The following is a 14,195-nucleotide window of genomic DNA, read 5'->3' as shown; positions in this document are numbered from 1 at the left end:
TACTCATCCCCATCATTCTCGTTTCCGCCCTTTTTTTTTCAGTACGATAGACACGGGGCGGATAGTGGGGCATGCTCCAGCATCCGCCGCCTACGCGCCTCCTCCTCCACACGCTCCCGCTGGTTGTGCAGTAGTGCCGCGCTAACAACCTTGTCAAGAGCGTACATGAAGTCCAAGTGCTGCTCCATCGGCACATCGTCGTCGTTACTGTTGTTACTGATGTTGTTCGTGTCGTCTGGGCCAAGGCTGTTCGGCCGCCGGTAGGCCACCCCGAGGTACTCGCACATCTGAACGCATCCCCGATGGTTAAGGGAAAAGTACAGCAGTTCCCCAGCCTCTTCCAACAATGCGTCACTCACATGGCGAGAACCGCGTGGTCCTACGCCGGACGCGACGATATCCTTTGTGTCGATGAACTGTTTGCAAGTGTGGCACATAACCTTGACTTCGGTTGCCACATCACTGGCCATAAGCCACCCGCTACAGCTTGGCTCCGGGCACGCCACTTCCACTGTCCGCCTTAAACCGCGATACTCCTCCAGAAGGTCCGACATGACTCTCTCGATAGCGGCAAGCACCTCCTCAGCGCCTTGCGGCTTTGCCTCCGTGGAGAAGATGCGGATTACATGCAGACCTTCTCGGTACAAAAAGACACGGCAGTGATCGCCACGAAGCCACATGGCATCAATCCATCGGTTGTGCTCTTCATCTGCCTCAAGGAGGCGATAGTGATCCAGCACATCCTCGTCGTTCTCCGCCGAAAGGGCACCGTGTGGTTCGTGCAGAGTGATGACCTGCTGATACTTCTGGAGTTGCGCCTGAAACCGCCACCACATTTCACTCGGAAGAAGATTGAACTCAAACTTCACTTTTGCGCCACGGTTGAATAGGACTGGCGCGAGCCGCTTAAGGCGTGCTGGGGCAACGTACGGAGAGAGACTTGGTATGAAGTAGCGCGTGACTTTCGGCTCGTGGATGATGGGCCGCCCTGCTTCTGGATCAATCACTGGCGTCTCCTCCTCCATCAGCGCGAATTCGTCGCAGGGAATGTCAACGGGATACAGCAGATCCAAGGCAACGAGGAGCTCCAGAGCCATTTTATAATCAGAGTCAACGGGTTCTCTCTTCAACACGTCATGTAGTGGCTGGCGAAACAGAACGCGAACCAGAGGCCACCGAAGGAAACCTTTGCGGATGAGGTGCATGTCAGCAGCCTCAGCACGACTCACTATGTATTCGAGGCCACCAATGATACTTCGAAGATGCAGTGGAGTTCGGAGCACGTGGGCGTATGAAAACAGTGCAGCTGCAAGACGGCTCAGCCAAAGTGGGCGAAACATGGCAATTCCATCATCCTCCAACCGATGAAAGTTAAAAAGGTAAATGATATTCCAGCTGTGCATAAGACGAGCAATCTGAAGCAGTTCTTTGTCTGAGTTTACCCCAAACTGCAACGCTAAATGTCTAAACTCGATAAGCGGCATCAACAATCTCTGTGGAAAGCGTTTTTTATTCTCCTCCAATTCTTTCATGATTTGAATATGACGTCCGGGAATGGCGGCGGAGGGAAAATCAACGTCATCCATGCACTCCTTGTGGGCCACCTCGGCAAAGAAGCGCAGAAGTGCGCTTAGCTTCTGCCCTGACAGGTGTCGCAGTCCTCCAGCCGCAATAATCCGCCGTGTCTTGCAAGACACAGCAAAGTTTCCCACAATCTTATTGGTGACGATTGTGCCGGTATCTGGATCTACAGCGGCGATGCGCTGCATAAAGTCCATGATTTTTCCCTCGACCTTCGCGAGTATCCTCTCCACGCTACGCTGCCCCTGAACACGAAGTTCGTCAAGATGCGTGGCAACGAGCACAATCTTGGCCCGCGGGAATTTGGCGTACACNTCCGCAATCCACTTATACAGACGTTCCTCTTCACTTACGCTGATGCCGGAACTCTGAAAGTCCTGCTCAACAGCCGATATCTTCCATACAAGAAGAAAAATAGATCGATCTGTCAGGAAAAGCGTGTGCGAGTGATATGCTTCCTGTCCCGCAAAATCCGAAAAAATCAGCTGGACATGGTCGGCACCGACACAAATACCCTGAGTGTTTACTTCCACACCAGTTGTCGTCTTCACATCCGGTAGTCTCTTAAAAAAATACGGCTCGGACTCAAAGCACTTTCGCAGCGAGGTCTTCCCCACTTCTTGATATCCCAGCAGAACAATCTTCAGCTTGAAGATTTGCTGGTTTGGGAAGCGCCGCTTCGAGTCAAAGAGTTGGGCTGCTTGCAGCAATGAATGAACGGCCTGTGGATCTTTGTGACGGGGCATATCACCATAGCATCCAAAAGCCGTGGCGCTTCCGCCCTGAAGAACGGCCTTCACCGAATGCATGCCCGTATAGCCATCCAAAGCTTTGTTTTCTTCTCTTACAAGAAACTTGTGCAGTCTTTGATGTCCATCCCGGGGCCGAGATGCATTAATACGTGGTTGTTGGCCCCCAGTAATGGATGACTCCGTCACTGACTGAGGAGCTGCTGACGATTGCAGAGATACTCGACGATGCCGTATGTTCTCGCCGTCTGGTTCGCTATTTTTTTTAGATGTCTCAGAAGCCTGCGTATCTGTCTTCTCATCTGCCGTTTTTCCTTGGCTCAGTGTGTCATTGGACAAGTGCAAAACGGCACCCTCAGTTTCCCCCACATCTGGTGTGAGTGCCTCATCTCTCTGTTCTCCACAATGTCGGTCGTGCTCTTTTACCACAACAACAGAATGATCTTCATCGTGTATCTCGGTAGCTGACTCCATTGTCGAAAGATTGTTGTTGACCGGTTCCGCACCTATTACTTCAGCTTCCAAATTTTCACTTGCATTTCTCAAGATGTGTTTATCGATCGGTGCCTTCTCGAGTGTTCGATCAGAAGTCGTACCTTCATCGGTCGTCTTTTCTGTTGAGGCTGTCGAAGCTGTTTCCCCCGTCACTGGCACCATGTGCGCTGCTTCTGAAGTTGTTTTCCAGACCGAAGGATCCCCGGAAGAAGGCTTCTCGTTTATAGACTCGTCGTTTGAAAGCTCGGTGGGTACAGGCTCCTCACTTCTGGGCCGACCGGTGGCTGGAAATGAGGTATTAGTCTCACCTCGCGGCTCCTCAAAGCCTGCCTCATTATTTTCAGGATATGGCACCCCGCTGTCATATATTGTTTCCCTTTGCTGAGGCACCTGGCTCCGAAGGTCCTCAATTAGAAGCCCCTCAGCTTCTCCCTCAGCCGCTGGCTCCCCCGCTGTCGCCCCCACAACTGATTCCCCGGATCCTGTTTCATCAGTGATGATTCCCTCAACAGGTGTGGTCTGCAGATATGAGAGGAGGGGCACACTCACCCCTGGTGCAAGCGTGGAAATTGTTGGGCTTTCATTTCTCCCATTTGTCCACACATATCCTTGAGGTTCGTTGGTGGAGCCCTCAATCCTCTCTGTGGAAACACCAAGCTGCGGGAGGTCTGCATCGGAAGCGTACATCCGTCAAAGCAGACTGCAGCAGCAATTAGAAATGTTTCAGCTTTTTTAATCACTGCTGTGTATTCGTATGGGTGTGTGTGTGTGTGTGTGCCTGTCTTCCTTTTTCTTGCTGTACTGGAAATATAGCCACCGTTCAAAGGGTGGAGTGTGAACTGGAGTGGAAAGCACAGCAGCAAAGATACAAAAGCGAAGGAAGGAAACACCACAGCGGGCAATGCCGTAGAGATTCGTCGACATTCATGCAGAAGTGAGGGACGATTGGAGATGCACCCTCAACTTCCCACCGTTTATTCAGCATCAGAACTGAGTACGGGTAGGGGGAGAATAGCGAGTGAGAAAAAAGGAGATATAAAGAGAGGTCAGCAAGACCATCGCTTCGAAGACGCAGTTGTTCTTTGACGGACACGTAGTTTATTTTCTTTTTTTTTTTGCATTCTCCTTTCTTTGCCCCTCAGTATGCTTATAATAAAGAGACCGCTTCGGTCTCTCTGTTTATACTGTTGTTGGTGCTCTTTTTCTGTTTCCTTGTTGGTGCTCCTCTTTCTTTTCTCGTTCCTTTCCGCAACTTCACTTTACTCTTTCATTCACTCAATGTTCCTCATTCATTCATGCACGGCCCGACTGAAGTTGTACACGTGACGTCCTTCCCTACAATTGCTCTGTTCGCCTCAACAGCTCTGGAAGATGCATCACCGCAGATACACACACAAGTGCCCACAAGCATACAGTTGGAGGGAGTAAAAGAGGAGACAAAAATTGGAGTGGATGACGGAGGACCGAAGAATGAAAGCACCGTGTGTTTCTTATTCACAGAAATCAGCACACACACACACACAAAGATGAATAAAAGAATGCAACACCCTCCCCACTCACTTCGCTCAAGAGCAAGCATACAACCGTGACGGTAGGAACGCACTGCAGTGCATTATATCTATACCCATCAAGAAACTGCTCAAACGCACTCTTCTCTGTTTGGTATTTCACTTTCTTCATTCAGGTCCCCTGTCCCCCCAGCAGTCAGGAAACCTCTCTTCTCGCTTCGAAACAAAAAGGCCTCCGCTCAAAGTCTATTTAGCGTTAATCAGTCCTCGATGTATTGCCTTTTTTTTCAGTTGTTTTTTTTTCCTTGCGTTGTTCTCCTCCTCTTCTCATCTTCCATTTGTTTCTTGTTTCCTTTTCACCTCCTCATGTGAGTTCACACATATGTATATGAATAAGTGTGTGTATGCTCGTATCTGTGTACATACATGCGACTGTGCAAGCGACGCTGTACGCTCTGTGTCCATCACAGCAGCACCACAGTGTGAAATGTGAATGTGGCAAGAGCAGACGAGAGGTCACTGCACAAGAGGAGCGGCAAGAAAGTGTGGCTGGTGGGAGAGCCCCCCCCCACCCAGCATCCCCTCTTCATTTGCAACTACAGAACGGACAGTAGTCGGGAGCAAGCAAATAATAATAAAAAGCAGCACATGCCTCTTCGCGTCGTATATAATTTATATTCGCAAGCGCACTGCTCGTATTCTTCCTCCCACGTTTGTGTTCGTTCTTCTTTTTGCTGCTCGTGTAACCCCTCTAACCTCCTCCCTCCACCCCCGTTCTTTTTGTGGGATCATATCTCCACTCCAAAAAACAAGGGGGAAAGAGTCCCAAACTGCAGGCACGCACCACCTGTCAAGGCGTCACAGGAAGTACTCCGGCATCACCGGCTTCGAAGGCTCGCGCGCCTCCTCCGGCGCCGCCTCAAAGAGCTTGAAGTTCTTGTTGAGGTGTTCATCTAACTCTAATATTGACGCGACGTTCATGCAGCGGTAGCAGTAGTTGGGCGCCGACCACACCGTCACGAGTGTGTCACCGAACATAACCCTGTAGCCTTCCATGACGAGTTGGTGGGAGCGGCAGAGAAGCTCTAGCTTGTTGGTGTCGAGGAACGCTCGCACAACGTCTTCGCCGTAGAGATAGCCGGCGCCACGCGGCGAGAGGCCCCAGCCCTCGATCTCCTCTGGATCCGACCACAGCAGGTCGCACATCGCCCCCTCATGCGGCACCTCACAGCGGCGCTCGATTGCCTCCATCTGGCCCACGGTGGTGATCATCGGGGAGAGACCGGCGTGCACGCAGAGGATCTTATCTTCCACCACACAGACAAGCGGGAGGAGATCAAAGACATCAGTGCAGTAGCGCCACACATTGACACTGCCATATTTGCGCAGGCACTCATCGTAGAAGCCGTACACTTGCGTGATCTGCCGCGACTCGTGGTTTCCGCGCAGCAGGGCGACGCGGTTGGAGTATTTTACCTTGAGAGCGACAAGCAGGAGGAATGTCTCCACGCCGTGGTGCCCGCGGTCAACGTAGTCGCCCATAAAGACGTAGTTGACGTCAGGAACGTCGCCGCCCACGCGGAACATCTCGATGAGGTCGAAGAACTGGGCATGGATGTCCCCAACAATGGTGCACGGGGCACGTATGACGTGAGTGTTGGCCTCCTCGTCCAGAATGGCTCGTGCCCGGTTGCACAATTTCATAACTTCGGATTCTCGGGGGCATGTGCCCTTGCTCACAGTCTCCAGAAATTGGTCGATCGAATCCATAGGCACACGCTTCTAGGACGATTTGTGTTGGCCCAAAATCGTTTTCACTCTCTCTCTCTCTCTTTCTCTCTCTACATCCGAGAAAAAGGAATACGGATATCCCCGCAATAAGCAACAAGAACGGCAGCAGAAGTCGCGACAAGGCAGACAGATTACAGAAACTCAAGCTGAGGGGATCCACGCACCACATCCGGCGTCCTCGCAGATATCATCCAAGACATAAAAAAAAAAAAAAATGAAACGTCCTCTCATTTTTTTTTCGTCTTTTTTCTTTGTATACACAATGAGATATTACATCGCATAATAAGCAACAGACAAAGTGGTGAGCACATCACCCCGATTCCAACTGATATGAATGTCTTTTTTTTTTCTGTGTGTGTGTGTGTGTGTGTGTTTTGCGGCCTCATCCGTTCATCTGTTACGATCGTAGTTTCCCAAAGCATCCGCAAGTATAGCGTCGTCAAGAACATTGCCGCCGTCAACGATTCCCTTTTCAACGTAGGTGCGGTAGTCAAAGTTGGCGTATTTGCCAATACGCCCCTCCAGCTCGCAGCTGTACGACTTCTTCGTCTTCATCTCCGCCACAAAATCCAGTCGGCTGCTCAACGTCTCGCGGTCAACATCCACGTCCATCGTGCTGGGCGCAGGCGTCTGGCCGTTGTGGCGCACGCGGAACTCTTGCATCATACGCCGCTTGATAGAATGTGGCGCGCCGCCCCCCGCACCACCACTACTAGCGCCGGCGACGCACGTGCTGGACGTCAGGCGCTCCTTCTCCCTCTCCTCTCCCTCCGCCAACCTCTTCATTTCCAGACGCTGCAGCAGCTCCGCGCTAGTGGGCTGCTGATGCACCGCCACAGCGTTAGTGCGTTGCTCGGCATCCTCTTTTGCACGGGCACGCATGCGTTCGTACTCCTCCTTGAATGCAGGGTTTTGGGCATCATACTCGGCACGCCGCCGCATCTCCTCTTCGCGACGCTTCTCAAACTCACTTTTGTTCTTTTTTCTAGTCTCCTCCTCCAAGCGCTTCCGCTCCACAAACGCGCGCAATTCCTCCGCGGTGAGTTCGACATTGGGGTCCATCATGGGGTCATATGCCCGCGCCTGCCCCTCAATATGCGAGCGCAGCCTCTTGTTGTCGTACAGCCGGCGCTGCTGCGGGTCGGAGAGGATGCTATGGGCGAAGCTAATCTCCTTGAAGAGCTCAACCCCGTCGGGGTTTTTGTCCGGGTGGTACAGCACCGCCAGCTTGTAGTACGCACGCCGAATGTCGGTTTCTGACGCTGTCTTGGGAACGCCCAGCACATCATAGAGCGCGGTGTTCCCTACCAGCTCAAATACATCGGAGCCCATTGCTCACACCCCTCCCCCTGTTGGCGGCAAGCACTGATATATATCCACACGTATATGTAGTTACACACCAATACAGTATCCGGCAAGCTCCTGGGTATTTATGTATATATATATATATATATACAAGTATGTGATCGCTTCCTTGCGGGTTCCCTATTGTAGCAATGAGTTAAGCAAGCAGAACGCGCATCAGCAAGGTTCCCAAGAAAACAGAGCACGTGGACCCTTTTTTTTCATTTCCCTTCCCGTTACACTCATTCCCTCATACGCCATACACCATCTCTCTGTTTTGGAATTTAGTTCCTCTACCAGGCAACAAAGTAAGGCGTAATCAATCAGCGGTATTATGCCGCCCAGTAACCCGTTTTCTTCGTTGCGCGCCCACGATTCTTCATGGTGTCCGCCGAGTAACTCTTGCCGCCGAAGCCTGTGCGTTTCAGTCCTTTCATCAATCCCCCGCCGCGACCAATGGAGAATTGGCCAGGAGCAAGCCCCATAACAGCCACCCGCGACGGCTGTCCCGCACCCGCCAACCACGGGCACATGTAGCCCTCTGCTTGCATGTAGAGAGATCGGTCTTTGCGCACACGCGAGAGGTACTTCTCCAGCACCCGGTCCAAGCGTTTCCTGCGCTCGCTCTTTTTCAACGGGCGCTGCAGTGTTAACATCTCACTGTCAGTGAAGCATGCATGCTTTCCCTCCTCCAGAAATGTATGCTGTCCCTCTGCCTCCGCAGTTAGAAACTGTTCATAACCTTCGGTACCTGAATGCTGTGCGAAATACTCAAAGGAATCCTTTTGGCTCGCGGGTAGTTGAGACACTGATACGGTTATCATGCTCTTAGGGATATGCACACCATTGATGGCCCGCACAGTCTGGGTATCACGATCCATACTTGGAGGAAGCTGTGGTGCTATTGGTGCACGGACTGGCGGTGCAGACCCTTCTCTAAAGAGAGACGGCGCCATCTCCTTACCGGTATTCGATATAAAGGACGAGCTAGAATCTGTGGAGAAGGACGTCACCGGCACCTCAGCCTTATCCCAGCGGAGCTTGTCGTCATCGTTGCTCTCATTAGAGTGGCGCCCCAACGCAGCTCGGAGTGACGCACGAACGTGGAATCGTACCGGTGCTTCCACGAACGTAGCAGTAGTAGTAGTAGAGTCAGAAGTAGGAGTTTCAGTTGCCTCAATTGCTGTTATTGGCGTAGCTGAAGGGTGTGCAACTGGTGTGGCCTCCTCTAGTAACGGTTGCGTTTGAGACGCCCTACCAAGGGTGTTGTCATTCTCAATAAGATTGTCTTCTTGGTCGTTGGAGCTCAAGAGACAATTCACAGCTTCGTCTCTAGAGGAGAGCAATGCCGCCTTGGGCAACTTCGACAGGCACCGCGCCTTTGCCTCTTCATGCCTCGCAACAAAACGTTCCAATGACAAATTGTTCTCTTGTGGCAGAATGAAGGACTCCAGTGGGTACCGACGCTCCACTGCATTCATCTCCTCCACGGTTGGAGGCGCGTAACTAAGTTCCTTGAGGTTCTTATACGTCAAATCATTTAGCTGGCTGAGCTCCTGTGTGCAGTAGTAAGTAATGTCATGTTGCAAAGCATTTAAGTTAAGACAACGCTCTGGATATTTCGGGCTCGCTCTTGTACCCAGGACAGGAACTTCGGCACTACCAAAAAGCTTCCATAATTTTTCTACATGGTGCTGAAGAGCATTTCGGTCATCGCGGTAGCGATCAATTTTGTTGATGATCACCGAGAATGGTATCTGTTCCTCCTGTAGAAAGGCAAAGATCTCCTCGTCTCTTGGCTGGATTGGCTTCGCTGCCTCCATCACCCAGTACACACGCTTCAGCGGCCCTCGCTTGCGGAGAGCCAAATAACGAAAAAGAATACCGAAGGCCCTCGCACGGTCAGCTAAATTTTGCGAGAGATGTCGACCCTTCCAGCCACCGTACCCAGGAGTGTCCACGAGAAGCACCGCATCTCCCACGTTGAAGAACTGCAACAATCGCGTGGTTCCACGTGTACTTCCAGCACGCCCCAAGCGATGGTTGTGCAGCAAGCATGATATGATCGTCGATTTCCCGACGTTTGGCTTGCCAATAAAGCACACCTCAGGGAAAGAGTGCAGTCCCTCTGGTAGAGCAGAAAGGGCCTCGACATTCTTTAGATGCACGTTACCTTTGGAGAACACCTCCTCGCTGAGGCGCATCACTCTCTCTTCACGCGGCGACATCACGGGGTAGCGGAGAAGCGGAACTGAGGATCGGCACTCTGGCTCAGCAGAAACAGTAGCAGAAGCAGCAGGCTCTAATGCTGAGCGTCTACCCACCTTGTTCAGTAGTGGACGGGAAAGGAAGCGCATGAACCCTCAAATGGTGCTATGATGGATGCAATTTTCTGTATATGTGTGTCTGTACGTACGCGCAAGACAGGTATAACTTGCGCTGTAAGAGCAAACAAGAAGAAGAGCACCTTATACCCGCAGCATGCCGAGGAAAGGCAAGAACAACAGAAATCACTCACTCGCGCCGTGTGTGTGTGCTGGCAGCCTACCAGAGAGGCAGCCGTTTTGGAAACGTATTTTGGGTACCAGATACAAAGAGAGAACAGCTGCTACATGGCAACAAAAAGGAAAAAATAAGAGGGAGAACGCGTTCTCATCTTCTCTCCCTTTTCTTTTTCTTTTTTTCCTCTTTCTTTTTTTTTTCTTTCGATTACCTCACTGAACCACTTTTTTTTTTCCTTTGCGTATGGTACGATCCTGAGTGCTATATATTTTCTTCTTGCGCGTGCGCTCTGCCCCTTGTCCCTCGCCTTCCTACACCTCCACAGTGTATGTTTTTTTTTTCGTTGTTTTTCTTTTGTTTGTTGGTTCATTGATTCCTCTTTTTTTTTACCCCTCAATGAATGACCGAAATAGAATAAGGCGAAACATGTTCTCTACGTATCCATTTTGTGGCACGCTCATCATCCGTCCTACATATGTAGGCAGGAATTCAGGGAGTTACATTGACTGAACGTTTATTATGCCTAATTGCCATCCTTCCTCACAACGTCTCAGGCTCTTTTTTTTTTTTTGGTGGTGATGGAAGAGGTGGTGATTGTGGTAATCAGTTCGTGATAGTTGGCTTGTTTATGTGCATATTTGTCTGAGAGTGTCAATCCTTCTTCTCAGCAGCCTGGTTGGAGTCCTCGTCCGAGTCATGGGCGGCAGCGATGGCCTCCTTGATCTTTCCCCCAATAACTCCCTCTTTCTCGGGGGAGTCCCCAATCTCAGCGTACTCGTCATTCTCGTTCTTCTCGCCCTTTTCAGGTTCATCGCCGATCTCAGCGTACTGGTCCTCTTCAGCTGCCTCCTCCTCTTTCTCCTGTTGGGCCTCTGGTGCCTCTTCAGCTGCCGCATCGTCCACCGCAGCCTCCATTTCATACTCTTCCGGTAGCGCTGTTGGGCTATTCGGGTCCACATGACGGCTCTCTCCCACTTCTTCAGCAATCGCATCGCTCTCCTCCCCCTCTTCACACGGCTGCTGCTGCTGTGATTCCTCCTCATCCGACTCGTTGTGTGGCACCTGCAAGATACGGCTCTTCGCCTCACCCAGGACGCCGTCCTTACGCACTGGCGTGTATGTGACACGGATCATCTTTCCTCGGTCTGCATTCTGCACCTTGTATCTGCGCACACCGGTCTCAATAACTTCGAAGGCTTCTGTCTCGGGATCCTCACGCGCCCACTCAATGATTGGTTCGCCGGGCTCACCACCAAAGTACTCCACCTCCAGCTCCAAGGTGTTGCCCACCAGAGGTTCGCCTACCACGTTCATGAAGTTGGTCTGCGGCGCACCGGCGGAAACAACGCCGTCGGATTTTGCAGTTGCCGCCCGTCCCTGCACGCCGTCGAAGCGCACGGGCGTGATCGAGACTTCAATCGTGCAGTCAACTTCACGCTTGGTGAGGGCGAGTGTCGCACTGTTCGGGCGGCCCGTCCTCGTAAGACGCTTGTAGCGATCGCGGCGGAACCACTGAATCATATGCGGTCCGAAGTGACCACCAGTGTACTCGTACTCAAGGGTAAGCACGTGCTGTTCCGTCAGCTCGCCCACAATTTGGAGGTTGTGAATCTCCGGTGCCGATGGATCAATGGGCTTCTCCAACACACAGCGGCACGTTTCGCCCTCCTCACCATCCTTGTTGACAGGAGTGTACTCTACTGCCAGGCACTTGCCGACATCCTCGAGCGTAGGCACGTAACGTGTGCCATTCTCCCCTTCAATCGGGTAGTACTCCTCCGAGTTGTCATCTTTGCGGAGCCATTGGTAGTAGCTCGCACCCTCCACACCGCCAGAGTAGATCACCTCCACCTCCAATTCACTCTCCTGGATCAGGTTGCCAATGATCTTGATGGATTCACACTCTGGCGCTCCAGCCACCACAGGAGCCGTGACGACCGATTGGGGCTCACCTGCCACCCAATCGTTCCTCATAGGAGTGAACTCCACCTTGATACAACAATCAACGTCACTGCTTGTCAGCTTGTAGCCGGACCACGGATCACCTATGTCGATTGGAATCTCTTCGCCTTCTGGGGTAACGCGGATCCAGACCAGGGAAGAGTTTCCTTCAACGCCACCGACGTAGTCAGCCTCCGCCATCAGCACGTGGCCCTCGACTGCATTGCCCTTGATCTCAAGGTGGGGGCATGTGGGTGGGCCCGCGACGATCGGAGTGGAAATGTCGAAATACAAGAAGGAGAAGACGCCATTGACGTATGCCAGCACCTCAGCGCGCAGACAGCACCCCACATCCGCAGCAGTTGGTGTGTACACAAGCGTATTGTTGTCCTCAATGACCTCGTAGTGGTTGTTTTGAGTGCTTTTCATCCACCGGATGTGAAGAACGGTATCCTTCTCTTCATCTGGATGCTCAAGCTCAGTGACCTTGTAGAGGTAACAGAAGCCCTGCTTGTGCTTTGACATCACGCCATTGGATTCGGGAACAATCTCAGCCCCATCCACAATGTACCGGTACTCGTAGTCGCCAGCAGGGAGATAGAGCGTGGTGTGGAAATAAATTTCACCCTCCTCCTCGCAACGTTCCAGCTCAATGGGGTCTGTCCAGTTATTCATCGAACCGACCACGAAGACTTCTGTCGCCTCACCAGACACCTTGAATGCCACGGGGAAGAGATGACGGGAGTAGAAGTTATCAGCCGTACGCTGTTCATACGCGCGGATGTCCTGCATGCAGCAGGTCAGACGCACTGGGAATCCCTCTGTAAGAACGTTGCGTGTTTCATCCTCAGGTGTGAGGCGAATGGAGCAGAGCTGAAGGTACTTGGATTTTTCCCTTACACGCTGGAGCTTGAGAAGGAATGCATCAGCGGCCTCTTCAACGTTGTCACCCTCAACAACAAACCCTTCACAGACGCAGTTGACAACCTTCCCCTGGTAGTGCTCCAACGCCGCACGTTCTTCGCCTTCGACAGGATTGCCGTCGATCGTCACGAGGTTAGGGTTGTTGATAGCGATGGCCATACTGCGGTAAGACGGAATGTCCGTCACGGGGTTCCCCACGAGGTTCAGTGTGTGCAGTGATGGGAGATTGGGATAGTGATCAAATGAAGAGATGTTATTGAAGTTGAGGGAAAGCACCCGCAGGTTGGGCAGGCGCTCCAATCCCTCGAAGCTGTTGATGGCATTGTCGCTGAGGCACAGTGTCTCCAGGGAAGAAAAGTTCGCAATCCCCTGCAGAGATTCAATCTTGTTTCCTGTCATGTAGAGGTGACGCAGAAACGGAGTCTTGCTCAGGAAGTCCACTGTTCCGCCAATGTCGTTGATAGACAGATCCAGCACCTTTAGATTCTCCATGGTGACCTCGGTGTCGAACTCTGTCAGTTCATTCTCACGGAGGTAAAGGTACTCCGTGGAGTAGTTCTCCAGCGTCGTCTCTCGCACACTTCGGAGGTCCTTCCTGTTCAGCGTCAAGCCACTGGGCTTGAGGCTAGTGAACTGTCCCCCGCGCCGCACAGTACGGGTAGCCATCTGGAATAATTACAAGGTGTTGCTTGTGTGTTTTTTTGTTTGTTTGTTTTGCTTGTTTGTCTTTTTTGTTGTTGTTGCTAAATCAAAGACCGCTGTTTTCGTATATGGACTTTTTTTTTGCGTTGTTGATCGAAGACAAAAAAAGGAGACAAGAAGAGCCCAGAGGTGGTCAATAGAAAAATGGCAGAAGAAGAGCACATCCTCGGCATATTTGCCTGATGCTGCCGTCTCTGTTGCCTCTATTCTTATGAGGTCGGTGAGGGACAAAACCGCATAATCAGACAATCTCACACAAGATGTTTACTCTTCTTGGAGCTGCCCATCCCCTTCAGTTGGGGTGTTCCCCCATTCAGAGTCTTTGGTCTATCAATCTGCAATCGACTTACGAAAGAGTAACTTTTGGGTCTCACTCTCCCAGACACCGCCGCGTGGCGGAAGTTAGAGGGGGTGGGTGGGACTGTAAGGATAATATTTACTCTGGTCCCTACTCGAAAGCCTCTGATTAGACAAAACAACAATGGGAGAAACCCCCCTTTCCCAACAAATTGGTTAGACAATATTTGGGCCCACATTCTTTCCACGAGTTCCCAAGAATGTGTGGGGGAACCGTCTCGGAAGCCTGTGAAGAGGGCCATTGCATTCTTTAGGGCATCAAATAAAGCACGACAGGAACAAACTTGTTCTTTTTTTTTTT

The 14,195-nt window shown here is 51.6% G+C and overlaps 5 protein-coding genes across 5 annotated transcripts; all 5 read right to left on the bottom strand.

The window, feature by feature from the left end:
- Window positions 1-38: 38 nt before the first annotated feature.
- DQ04_00401090 (pleckstrin domain-containing protein) lies at window positions 39-3,512 on the bottom strand (the record flags this gene model as incomplete). Its single annotated transcript, XM_009308926.1, has 1 exon — window positions 39-3,512. The coding sequence occupies one exon, from the start codon at window positions 3,510-3,512 to the stop codon at window positions 39-41; it is 3,474 nt and encodes a 1,157-aa protein (XP_009307201.1).
- Window positions 3,513-5,191: 1,679 nt separating this feature from the next.
- DQ04_00401080 (protein phosphatase 2A catalytic subunit) lies at window positions 5,192-6,103 on the bottom strand (the record flags this gene model as incomplete). Its single annotated transcript, XM_009308925.1, has 1 exon — window positions 5,192-6,103. One exon carries the CDS (start codon window positions 6,101-6,103, stop codon window positions 5,192-5,194), a length of 912 nt encoding a protein of 303 aa, XP_009307200.1.
- Window positions 6,104-6,514: 411 nt separating this feature from the next.
- On the bottom strand, window positions 6,515-7,456 carry DQ04_00401070 (putative chaperone DNAJ protein; the record flags this gene model as incomplete). The annotated part of the gene is made up of 1 exon (XM_009308924.1): window positions 6,515-7,456. The coding sequence occupies one exon, from the start codon at window positions 7,454-7,456 to the stop codon at window positions 6,515-6,517; it is 942 nt and encodes a 313-aa protein (XP_009307199.1).
- A 344-nt stretch (window positions 7,457-7,800) lies between these two features.
- On the bottom strand, window positions 7,801-9,825 carry DQ04_00401060 (GTP-binding protein; the record flags this gene model as incomplete). Its single annotated transcript, XM_009308923.1, has 1 exon — window positions 7,801-9,825. One exon carries the CDS (start codon window positions 9,823-9,825, stop codon window positions 7,801-7,803), a length of 2,025 nt encoding a protein of 674 aa, XP_009307198.1.
- A 796-nt stretch (window positions 9,826-10,621) lies between these two features.
- DQ04_00401050 (AIR9 protein) lies at window positions 10,622-13,501 on the bottom strand (the record flags this gene model as incomplete). The annotated part of the gene is made up of 1 exon (XM_009308922.1): window positions 10,622-13,501. One exon carries the CDS (start codon window positions 13,499-13,501, stop codon window positions 10,622-10,624), a length of 2,880 nt encoding a protein of 959 aa, XP_009307197.1.
- Window positions 13,502-14,195: the final 694 nt, after the last annotated feature.

Source organism: Trypanosoma grayi, assembly GCF_000691245.1.
Source record: "Trypanosoma grayi strain ANR4 Tgr_40_V1, whole genome shotgun sequence".
In the NCBI taxonomy this organism is placed as follows: domain Eukaryota; phylum Euglenozoa; class Kinetoplastea; order Trypanosomatida; family Trypanosomatidae; genus Trypanosoma; species Trypanosoma grayi.
Note: the sequence above shows the minus strand (reverse complement) of the source record. Positions and strands in the feature narration are given on the sequence as shown.